This window comes from Ornithorhynchus anatinus, chromosome 3, assembly GCF_004115215.2.
Source record: "Ornithorhynchus anatinus isolate Pmale09 chromosome 3, mOrnAna1.pri.v4, whole genome shotgun sequence".
NCBI lineage: Eukaryota > Metazoa > Chordata > Mammalia > Monotremata > Ornithorhynchidae > Ornithorhynchus > Ornithorhynchus anatinus.
In genome coordinates, this window is record NC_041730.1 from 32123132 (window position 1) to 32136193 (window position 13062).

The 13062-nt window shown below is 36.4% G+C and overlaps 1 protein-coding gene across 8 annotated transcripts in view; it reads right to left on the minus strand.

The window, feature by feature from the left end:
- The window catches only part of PPFIA1 (PTPRF interacting protein alpha 1), a 110062-nt gene that overhangs the window by 28119 nt on the left and 68881 nt on the right, over positions 1-13062 (minus strand). For 6 of the 8 annotated variants that reach the window (XM_029059610.2, XM_029059611.2, XM_029059607.2 and 3 more), the window contains 5 exons: positions 10518-10749; positions 6072-6101; positions 4109-4260; positions 2788-2960; positions 1409-1502 (listed from right to left, as the gene is read on the minus strand). In XM_029059610.2, the coding sequence (XP_028915443.1) occupies positions 1409-1502; positions 2788-2960; positions 4109-4260; positions 6072-6101; positions 10518-10749 (681 nt within the window). The remainder of the gene's footprint in view (positions 1-1408; positions 1503-2787; positions 2961-4108; positions 4261-6071; positions 6102-10517; positions 10750-13062) is intronic. The other 2 variants (XM_029059609.2, XM_029059605.2) reach the window with 1 other exon arrangement.

Here is a 13062-nt window from a genome sequence, read left to right on the forward strand (position 1 = left end):
TATAAAAGAGGCAAAAAATAGCTCACTTCTCAATTATCTAGAAACTCTACTAAAAAAAGAGAGAAATTCACATTATTTCTTTCTAGTATCTGTTTTGGGGACTTGAATTAACACTTTACCAATTCAAAATATCCAAGCCTGCAAACCTGGAGTTTAACAACATTTAAACTGCAAATCATTCATCAATTGATGGTATTTACTGAGTGCCTATACTATACTAAGCACTTGGGAGAATGCAATCATTTCAAATGTACCAAAAATCTCTAAACACCACAGCTACTTGCTAACACCTTAAAGTTGGCAAATAAGATATTCATGAAGTTGTGATGGCTCCCTAGTTACTGACACTGTCTTAGAAAACTATGTCCCTGGAAAATGAAATTATCTCCCCTAAAATATATTACTACAATGCTTCCTGTTAAGGCCACCATGGTTCACTTTCCAGCACATGTTCTGACACCAAACCAAGACTCATTCTTGGACATAAACCATCTTTTCTATACTCTAGTATGGCCCCTATCTTTGATTAGAACAAACCTATTTTATTTTTGAAAAATTCAATTGTTTGTTTTAATATTCCACTGTTGCCCACCTCATCTAATTTGACCATGTTTAATACCACTGTACAAAATTTACAAAGACAGCAGCTACCTATCTGCTATGGAAAAAAGTTAGTTATTTTCTGCTTCCTTTCCCATATTTGGCTCTGCTGCCATGAGAACAATTGTTGTCATAGGCTTAATCAAGAAGCATATAGTCAACCAGCACAAAACCTCTGAAAAAATGTGAAGATCCCAGTATTTCCCACTTTCCCCAACAGTTTTCTTTTTCAAACAGAGTCTACCTAGAAACCTTAAAATGCCATTATTATTTGGGCCAAATAAAGCAAGATTATCCTACAGCTATACTTTTTCTGCCAGTAGTAGAAATTAGGACCTCTCATCCTTACTATTCCCTTACATCCAAATGCATATCATTTTACAGTAACAGAGTCATGGCGCTCAGCAAATAATAATTTCCATTGTATTACTACTCCTAATTTTAGTGTAAGATTAGTTATCTTGCAAGCAACTGTCACTGAAACAATGTTACATTAAACCTTTTTGAAAACTGTTCTACTGATATCTTGTGAAACTGCTAAATTGACCCATCATGTATCATGGTAATTAATGATAAACTGATTTAATTCTCTGTTCACCGTTGGTTCGAGTTGGCTTTTACTTAGCAAAAAAACTTATAGACATTCCCTTTCCCATTGTGCATTTATGGAAAAGCAACTTTTCAAAACCATCTCCTAACCACTAAATTGGTTAGTCAATTCAAATGCCATTGAAACTTGTAATTACACAAGAAATATTTGATTGAGTAAAAAAAAATATGGGAGGGGGAATATTTAAAAGCAACTCACTTTTTTTGTAGTTTTCTATTCTTTTCAGCCTGTCCTCCCAATTTACTAAGTCCCAAGGCATCCTGAGATGAGTTATCTAGGTCTGAAACTCCAGCTGTAAAGAAAAGAAAGCTTTAGGAGTTTATTTTTGTAACATATCATCAAAGTGCATCAACCATAAAAGCATTCTAGGGAAATTCCATAAATACAACTGCTATCCCAAGAGTGCATTCTCTCTACTCTGCAGTTGATCGATGAAGGAATAAATACAAACAGCAGGCTCGGACATGCATCCGAGAGGTGACATTCCCCCCATAGCTTCAGAGCAACACTAGGAAAGGAAAATTGTAGCTACAGTGAATCAGAACCCTCTGAAGAATTCCAGTGGTGCAGAAACGTATGGTAGACTGAAAGATTAATTAGTTAAGCAACTTTCGGAGGCTAAGTAACTGGCATGACAAACACTACACAAATGCTGTTCAGAAAAATGTGACTTTTATTCTCCAAGCACTTGCCGATCACAGTTTTTAATGTTTTCTTCTTTGAATCACATTGATCTAAATAAGATCTCCTTGCTTCCTAGTGCTGTGGACTTTTAAGTGGAGTGCTGATAAACAACACTCTTTCAGGACAAGGCACTTTTCAGGCAAAGCCCCACAGGGTAACATGTAGCCTGGCCACAGTAAATACTGCTTAAAAGTGGCACTGTAGATGCAAGACTATGTGGATTTTTGTAGGTTTTTAAAAATGATGCAAGACTTGCCCTACAGACTCAGTCAATATTGGCTGTCTTGGGAGATATATGGTCCTTAGAGACAAAAGCAAGAGTATTCAGATAATTCACTTATGATAAGAATGAAAGATAAAACACCATTTTAGGATTTTATGACTACTATGACTACCTCCTAATTTTTAACCATGGCACTACAGGCAAGTGAGCTTAATAGTCTTAATAGTCTTCTTATAAGTAACTGGTTAAATGCTAAATTACTTAGTGGACATATTTTTGAACTAAGCAACATTCTCAAACACTTGGCCTATTTTATAAAACAAAAGAGCTAAGCCAAGTAGCTTTATAAATGAGGTATTAGCAGGAATACTGAAGAACAAAGTTAATGGGCTATATTTATTCAGTAGTATTTATTGAGCGCTTACTATGTGCAGAGCACTGTACTAAGCGCTTGGAATGTACAATTCAGCAACAGAAAGAGACAATCCCTGCCCAATAACAGACTCACAGTCTAAATGATGGGCTATAAACTCACTCCTAAAGATATGAGTACAGAATCCCTACAATCCTACACAAAATAGATTCTTAAGAACACAAAAAATAAAGCACCTAAGGCAAATCTTTCTCCCCTGCTCCAGACATTTATGCATAATAATAAAAAATAACCAACCTTGTCCAAGTGACTCTTTGCTGATTTGTCCAGGCCGACCTTTTTCTTTCTTACCAAACAAGCGGCCTATAGAGGATTTAATTCCCTTCTTTTTAGGGGCTTTGTGAAGGGAGTCCTGGCTACTGTTGCTACTACTGGGATTGCTTACTTGTCCATCTTGTGAACCTGTAGAACTTAAGGAAAAGAACAGTATTCAGCCTTTAAAATTCAAATTTTAAGTAGACTTAATATCTGTAAAGTTCATTTTGATTCCACAAGAAAACTAACTCAACAAAATCCAAAGCTATTATTCATAGCAACCACATACATGAACTATGCACAGAGTTAGGGAGCCTGACAACTTTGGAATACTTTAGAATAAAAAACATATATGAAAAATTTTAGACTTTCTATCTGTTTGGTTACGACTTCTACTTTAGCTTTAAGAAGGTTAAGTCATGAAGCAGTAGAAATCAAAAAATCTCAGGACTGCCCATCAGTCAGCAGGAAAATAATTCCCCATCAAAGACTCCAAAGATTTTCTTAGCTATTACTTCTAAATGTTTCTTTTTTTATCGGGCTACTAAAAGTGAATAATAAGGTATCTATATAAGCTGCTTGATATACATCAGTTGAATTTATAGTTTTTTGACATTAAGTGCTATTATTATCTCCAGCATGAAACTTGGTTTTCTATATAATAAAATTCCTGAAATTCACAGTTATTATGACTTCTCACTAGTAACCAGAATATAGAGGATATTCCTTCCTAAATTTCTTAACTTGACAAAGTTCTATGCATGTTTAGTATCTGACTACAAATGTGGATTAGCATAAAGATTTTTTCTAATGAAATGTTAGAAAAGCAAAAACTCGGCCTGCCACCTGAATCAAAGACTCCTCCCTCAGTTCTTCTATAATGCAGTTACATTCTTGATGCCAAACCATCTCTTCTGACATATCTTCTACCCACACAGACACTGTTGTTCCTGTCACAACAACATTCTTTAATTCCCTAACCATTCCAATTTTAAAGTTGTTTTAAAATTTCACTAAAATGATTCTAAACTGAAAAAACTGTGAAATTTTATAAGCAAATTCAAGACACACCAGATAAAGAGGTGGCATAACCAAAGAGCTGACAATCTTTGTGGCAGAAGTTGATATTTCAGGCCAGGAATAGTTGGAACCATTCAGAGGAAGCAACTCCCGGTAAGTAAGCAGGGTAGTAGTTTATCTTTTTCCCTCATTAACAAGACCCAATTCCTTTAAATCATGAGTAAAAGCAAGTAAACATATATTTCCACGAATGAACACAGTTAAATTAATGACATTTACTTACTTTCTTATGTCCCTGATGTCTTCATGGCTTACGGTATGCAAAGCCCCTTTATGTAGTCGATCCAAACGAAGGGATCGAGGGGACGACGGTGGGGATGTTTCACATTTTATGGTTGTCTTGTCATCTCGTACCTCGTCTCTGGAAACTGGCAACTATGATGGATTAAGACAAACATAAAAATTATCGATCTTGAAATGAAGAGTGGAAGGCTCAAATTTTAATTCCTTAGCCCTATTTGAAGACCTCTATTTTCCAAATCACCTCCTGTCAATCTATTCTTTTTCAGCAATTATTTTCATCTAGAATTCTTTCCACTCCTTTTATAAATTCACTGCAATCTTCACTACCCACAAAGTGGAGGACAGCAGAAAAATAAATGGAAAATGACACACGAATACACACTCAACTGAGTCTCCATGAGGGATTAAATGGATGATCACTACTCCAGACCACAATTTTCAGTCAGGGTGAAGAACTGCAACTCAACTCATCACTGTTATTCATCATAATATTGCCATTTGAGCCCACTGAACAGTGGATTTGGCCCTAGCTGGCACAAGGCATTAGGCACAAGGTTACGCATTCATTCAAGCCACTCAAACACTCTCACTTTTCCATCCAGGAGGCAAGGAGACAAATCTGAGTCCCTGCAAAACTGGCACAGATTCTCTAGGATTCCCATTATAAGATAGCATATATTTATGAGCACAGATTTTTTTATGTTGACCAATTTAATCTGAAATATTTCTATTTAAACTAACATCAAGCCAAACAATTTTTAAATTAAAATGGTTTTGATGTTTCTATTAGCCTTTTCACTGACAAAATTGACTCAAATCAATCAGGGAATAATTTAGATTGATAAATTAACAAAAGGCAATTAAGTCACTGATATTAATCATTTCTCAAAGTATCTATTGCATCAATAGAATTGATTTGCATTTTCAAATATGATATATGGAAGGTTTGGTCATTTCTATTAAATTTATTGGAAATATTTTTTCTAGGGGAATCTTCCTTCTCTCTAGCTTTGAAGGAATCTGATACTTCTCTGGGTAACTGGAACCCACGTTGTTTTTTTGTTTATTTCTTGCAAGAATGTTCTCACTTCCTACACTCTGACATAGAGATCTCCCTTCAAGATCTAGTTTTAGATTATTGCTGAAACCGATCACACTAAATTAAGCAAGACTGCCTAAAGTCTGTTATTAATATCAAAAGGTAGCTGTGATGACTAGTGCTCACAACCATTGCAATGTCTGCAAATTCTGAAAAAGCGTATAATTTCCAAGGCAACAATTGCACACAAATGTTTCTGTGTATGAACTATAAAAGATAAGCTAATCTAAATCTTCAAAAAATTTGAAAAATTTAAAAATTATACCAGTTTTTAGAAAGACAATCATTGCCCATGAACTGTAACTAGCCCCAAACTCCACACATGCACACACATACATACACACACACACACACACATATAATGGAACTCTGATAGTTCACAAAAGTACACTGAAATTGCTAAGGCATTTGGGCAAAAACCACAAAACAAATTGGCTTTTCATTGTTGCCTTTCTGCTGCTTGCTAGTCATGGTTTAGAGCAGCTTGACCCTGCTGGACAACAGGAGTTCAGAAAATTGAAAGACGACACATTAAAGCTAGCCTCGGATATTTTAAACTGCAACCCTGACAAACAGCTGGGGAAATTAACAGGGATTCTTCAATACTTTCCTAATATTGTATTACAACTATAGTGGTTAAATTAATTCTAATTAACTGAGTGAACTACTTTTAAAATGGATATATTCTGACAAAATCAAATATTTTTTAAAGACTTAATATAAACAATTCATAATACTACACAGCATAATGAGTGAAAATCAAATTTCACAATCATTATTCCTAGCAAATAATTTTCAACACTTTACATAGCCAAATGTTATATTGAATAGCTAAATATTTTACCTTTCTACGATGTTTCCTTAAATCACTAGGCTGATAGATGCATGCAAAGAAAAGAAATTAAGAGAAACCAGATTTATTGCAAGTTCTGCAGTAGAATATGAAAGCATTAGTACTTATTGGAGAACACATTTAGGAGAGGATGCCAGCAAAGATTTAGCTGTGTGGGGTGGGATGGGGAAAGATTCTTTCCTGCCACAAAATATTTAGGGTTAAATATGGTATATCAGTCTTCAAAATTGAACTTTTAAAATGGAAACACTGCAAATGCCTTTAACACTTATTACTATTTTTTTGGAAGAAATCAATTTTATATTGATTGATAAAAGAAAAACAGGTATTTTGAACACAGCCATTAGGTTATAGTGTTTTTAAAAAAGTATTCATGTAAATACCAAAGTAAAAGGCCATAAATTTGGGGATAGTTTGAACACCTACTAGTTTAGGGACAGAATTAAGTCCAATTAAGCCTGGAACCTTAAGGTGCAATCTAACAGTAAATAAATACTTTGGGAAGAGTATCAACTCCTTCAAATAATTAGGGCACAGTTCAGTACGTTGCTGTAGCATATGCACAATGTACATATAGAGCAACATTCCTTTCAAACTGATTAACATAGCCAGTGAACAAGAAGTTCATGCACTGGGAAATAGGCTCAAGTTTTGTGGGTTTCTTTACCTCATCTTCAATACTACCAAGTCATCTACTTCAAAATATTATTTCCCTTCTTTATAACTTTGCAATTTGATATGAACAGGTGAATTGTATTTTTTAGTACTTTATAACTATGTAAAAATTGCATGGGGCAAACAGATTAATACACTTTCTCAAAAAATTCTGCAGCCAAGAGATTAACAAAATGTGGTCAGAGACAAACTCACTTTCTGGGGGTGGGTGGGGGGAAACTCTGATATGAAACAAAAGCAATTGTGTTTCTGTAAACAGCCACGTTAATGCTACATGAACTACACTATACTCATGATGAATCAACCAAACAATGGTATTTATTCAGTGCTTACTGTAAGAAGAACACTGTACCAAGTGCATGGGAAAGTACAATAAAACAGAGTTGGTAGGTATGATCCATGCCCACAACAAGATTACATTCCTATCGGAGGAGAAAAGCACCCTATAAATTCCATAGATAAGTTGACCTGATCAGCTTGTTTTAAAGATAGTGGCATGGCCTAGTGGAAAGACCGTGGGCTTGGGAGTCAGAGGAGCTGGGTTCTAATTCTGGCTCTGCCACTTGTCTGGACTTTAAGCAAGCGACAAACTTCTCTGTGCCTCAGTTACCTCATCTGTAAAATGGGGATTACAACCGTGGGCCCCATGTGGGACATGGATTATGTCCAACCAGGTTTATCTTGAATCTACCACAGCACTTAGTATAGTGCCTGGCACATAGTAAAGGCTTAACAAATGCCATTTAAAAATAAAAAAAGTGTTTCAGGTTGGTACAGGGGCTGTGCAGGAAAAGGGGCTGAAAAGCTGCAGGGATTATTTGTTTGACTTTATCATATGTCTGCCATATACAATTTTTATGCCCTCTGAAGAAGAGGAATTGGGCTGAATTTTTTTTTTTCAAAACTGCAATTTCTCATGTCTGCATTTGTTCAGAATGATCATCAAGTTCCTGGGTCCTGGACCATTAATGTCGTGGCCTCTTCATTCTTACAGTGAACTATAAATTACAATGTTGGAACCACCCCCATCTGACTTTTGGTACCTGTGTAATAGGGATGGCTGACCCCATTACCTTCACTTTTATTTCAGATACAAGTATTCACTTGAAAATAATTCGTCAATACAGAACTCTTGTGTTTTAGGGGAACAGACATTCACTAAATGACAGTACTTGCTTCACCAAAAAATTTAAATGTGTTAATATGTGTTTAACATTTGTAATGTTAAACTGGTTCTCTGAAGCGGGTATACAGGAACTTTTATCAACCAGAATATAGTACACATTGATAATCTAGGAAGGATGGAATTAAGACACATTGGGTAAGATCACCATTAGTGTGCCCATGAAGAGAAATCTTTGCATATGAAATAAGAGGGCCAATCAGAAAAGAAAATTATAGGAATTTTGTTCCAATTACAGGAACAAAATACCAATAAGAAATGTCTCCTTTTTTTTTCCTTTTTTAACCTGGGAAGGGGTTAGAAGAGGAAAACTGGATGAGAAAACTAAAAATTGATAGGAAATTGAGGTCTCGATGAAAAATGAATCCTGAGATGACTAGAACTATAAAAAAGGATAACGCACAAAATGAAATGCAATGCGCGAAGAACTGCAAACCAATACTCTATATTTCCAACAGCTAAAGATGATTTAATACATTTTAATGAAAGTAACAAAACTAAACCCAAGACTGAGTGAAATCTTCTGACCTTTCAATTTTACATGCGTTAAAAGGTACTAATTAATGCCTTATATTTTGATTTGTGATGCTTCAGACCAACAAAATGAATCATTACAAATTCAGTAGTACATATGGAATTTAATATGCCAGCAAACAAGGTATCTAAAATCGAAATGGATGGGTAATAGAAAAAATGGCAAGAGGTACAAAAAGTGGAACTGAAAAGCAGAAAATATTGATCAGGTAGTTTTAAAGGCAAAATAAGATTGCAAGATCTCTACACTAAAACATTCACATTATTTTAAACATCATGTTACATGGAATTTTAAGCACTTTAATTTAATAATTATTTTAAAACTTTGACATCCTGACATTCAGAGGTATGAGATCTGGAACATTTATGTAAATTTGTGCTTCATCTGAGCCTCATGTGGAGCAGAGACTGTGTCCAATCCGACTACCTTCTATCTACCCCCATTCTAGTAAAGTACTTAGCAAATGCCACAATTATAATTATTCTCAATGACAAATTCTAAATAGCAAGTAAAAGCTCACATCTATTTCACAAGTCTGGCCTGAAGTCATCTCTTTGATGCCACCATGATTCTGTGCAATAGGCCAGTAGGTGTTAAATGCAATGATCTAGATTGAAGTAGGCAATTATTTGGGCTGGAGGGCTAATTAAAAAATGTGGAAGACTGCCGGCAAATATCTCCCAAATGTCATGCTCAAGGTTGCAGAGGTAGTGGAGAGGAGGTAAAAGTAGCAGCAAGTAGCAGCACTACCATGACTCCTAAGAGAAGCAGCGTGGCTCAGTGGAAAGAGTCCGGGCTTGGGAGTCAAGAGTTCATGGGTTCGATTCCCAGCTCTGCCACTTGTTAGCTGTGTGAATGTGGGCAAGTCACAACTTCTCTGTGCCTCAGGTCCCTCATCTGTAAAATGGGGATCAACTGTGAGTCTCATGTTGGACAACCTGATTATCCTGTATCTGCCCAAGCGCTTAGAACAGTGCTCTGCACATAGTAAGCGCTTAACAAATACCAACATTATTAACAGGTTTTAGGAACTTTATAATAAAGACAATAATGATAATAGTGGTATTGGTTATACTCTTTCTGGTGGCCAAGCAATGAACTAAACACTGAGGTAGGTACGATATAACCGTATCAAACACAGTCCCTGTCCCAGAAGGGGCTTTCAGGTCAACAGGGAGGGAGAACAGATATTTAGTTTTCATTTTACAGAAGAAGAAACTGTGATTATAGAGAAGTTAAGCGGTCAGATAGCAGGCAAGTGGTTGAGTTGGATTAAAACCTCTGACTCTCAGGCTTGTGTTCTTTCCACTGGGCCATTTTAAACTTACACGTGGAGTTGGAAATCCCAACCAACATGGCCCTTGGGGCTGCTGGATATAGGAGGGACCTGGCAACCAATCGATGGACATCTTAGATTCAGCCAGAGTGAATCAATTGGCAGGCCATATTTTACCCACCAGATAGCTACACTGTCCTATATTTTTAATAGTACTTAAACTCAGCTCTGCACATTACAACTTTACAACCCAAATCACCCAAACAATTAATTTAGTCTTTGTGTTTTGTCTTCGGATAAGTAGATAAATAACTTTTGTGAAACTGCATCAATTTCAAAACCACCTCCCATTTCTATAATGAAGCTTTCCCCAATAACCAGAAAAAATTATAGTGAGCCTCTATTCGTTTATTGGTCAGTATATTCCCAAAATGCTTGTTTTTTAGATTTTACACCTCTAGAAATCAGGGACCATGCTTAACTCCCTCTGTGAAACATCAAATATGGTGCCATATGAAAAGCACATCTTAACAAAATGGTGTATTTGAAGACAGAAGACTAATCTGTCCAGGCAAGAACAAATTTTATTACAGTCTTCATAGTGATAATTTTCAAAAATCCATTTTTAATGATAAAAGCATACTCATCTTCATAGCCCTGTGTTGATTTTTTCAAGTGTGAAAGCATATCAGTGGTTTGTTGGGGGGTTTATTTTTTTCAGCAAGAGAGTAAAATATTTATGACAAAGTACAAAGTACCGGTACTTACAAGTGTCATGATACCTAATCTGTCCACTTCCCGTGCTGGACTATGAGGAATTCGTCTTGGTGTGGAACGTCCACTGCCAGGAGGGGAGGAACCAGCTAGGGATGAACCTGGGTATGGGGGGATGGAGCTCATTGACCTAAATCGACCGAGATTGTCTAAACTGCCACTCCCGACTCTACTTTCGATTTCTTCTGCCCGCTGCTCCGTATTTTCCTTTTCTTCTTGTATCAATCTAAAATTGCAAAATAAAAAACAGGAATTATTTTCTTACTACTGAAAAAGATTAATTATTTTGCAAAGACCTTACGTATACCCCATTACTACAGTACTGGCTGACTGGAGGAGTTAGGGAAAAGCTTAAACAAGTTCTGGAATGACAATTCGTATTTCAGCTCAGAAGTTCCATTTTTATTTCTTTACAAAGCAACACAGGAGTGACAAAAGTAACAACAAGTTAGACTACACTAGATTCCGGGCAAATTTGTTTTAAAACTTTCAAAAAGTAAAAATGTAAACTCTGTCCTTAAAGTGACAATCACACACGTTACATCTTAACTGATAGGCAACAGCAGCTGACATTATAAAGCTACTGATAATGCTACATGAAAAGTGTACAAACTTACATGGTTTGGCTTGCTCTATCCTACGTTTTACTATCTAGTAAGTAGAAAACACGTTCCCCTGAAAATAGGACCTCCACATACATCAACAACCTTAACAATAATGATATTTATTAGGCATTTTGAGCCCAGCACCGTGCTAAGAGCAGCCTGGTTTATATTCTAGATGGACGGGACACAGTTCCTGTCCCACAGAGGTCTGGACTCCCAGTCTAAGAGTTGGGAAAAGCAGGTGTTTGGCCACATTTTACAGATAAAGATGCTGAGGCACAGAAAAGTTTAAGTGACTTTTCCAAGGTTATACAACAGACCAGTGGCGAATCTGGAAACAGAACCCCAGTCTCCCAACTCCTTTTTCCATAGGCTATGCGGCAGCCCCATTAATTAGATAAGAATTTTAGGGAAATGTGCTAAAAACAGAGGAAGAGAGTAGATAGGTAAAATGGGACCAGATGGTGAAGGTTCCTGAAAATGTCTGTAAGGAGTTTTTGTTTACTGAAAAGAGTGGCACAGAAAGCCAGCTGAGAGTTTGGAGGAGAGATGTGGGCTGAATGATGATTCAGAAAGATGATAATAATAATAATAATAATAATAATGATATTTATTAAGCACTTACTACGTGCCAAGCACTGTCCTAAATGCTGGGGTACATACAAGGTAATCAGGTTGTCCCATGTGGAGCTCACAGTCTTAATCCCTATTTACAGATGACATAATTGAGGTACAGAGAAGTTAAGTGGCTTGTCCAAGGCCACACAGCAGACAAATGGCGGAGCCGGGGTTAGAATCCATGTCCTCTGACTCCCAAGTCCATCCTCTTGCCATGAAGTAGAGTGTAGTTTAGATTGGAGTGAAGGAAAGGCTGAAGGTTGGGAGGCCAGCAAAGAGGCTAACACAATACTCTAGTCTTGGCTAAGAGTAGAAACTGTGGGGTGTGTTTATTTACAAATTGCTCAGTCCAAACAATGTTAGATTTTAAATACTGAAATACTTGAAATGGTGTCTTCAAAATGGATTTCATAAAGCTGTTGCTTATTCTGATTGTTCATTCATTCAATCGTATTTACTGAGCTCTTACTGTGTGCAAAACACTGTACTAAGTGCTTGGAATGTACAATTTGGCAACAGATGGAGACAATCCCTGCCCAACAAACGGGCTCACAGTCTAAATGGGGGAGACAGACAACAAAACAAGTAGTCAGGCATCAATACCATCAAGATAAATAGAATCATAGATTTATATATACACATCATTAATAAAACAGAGTAATAAATAACATATTCAAACATGCACAAGTGCTGTGGGGAGGGGAAGGAGGAAGAGCAGAGGGAGGGAGTAGGGAGAATGGGGAGGGGAGGAGGGGCAGAGAGTAAGGGATTGTCCTGTGTATTATCCTCTCCCCCTTAGGCTGTGCATTTCTTTTAGGAAAGGGAGGTCTTATCTTGTATTTAGACACATTTGCTAAAGTGCTTTTCAAAAAGCACTTAATTACATCATAATAATGAAAAATTTGAACCATGCAGTTGACATCTGTAGAACTCAAGAGTCGGGTGTAGAGTCATATGTTTTTCTCAGAAAGATAAGACAAATGCAACGAATGCATGCTTAAGGAATAACCAATTTATACTTTCTCATATTTAATAATCAATATCTGTAATTTCAAGTAAGGGAGTTGGCATTATTGGTTACTTTCAGGGTGACAACTGTTAATAGTCTCATTCAGAAAGAAGAAAATCTGGAGTTAATGCAGTCACCAAACACACACTGCTGGGTTTAAGTAACATTATTACTAAAGAAAGTCACATTAAACTAAGCATGTTTTTAATTAAGAATAATGATTGCGATGCTACTTTGCTTTAATTATGAATCCTCATGTACTTTACTGTTTGGTTGCTAGAACCAACTTGCTCACACTTTTTTTGGG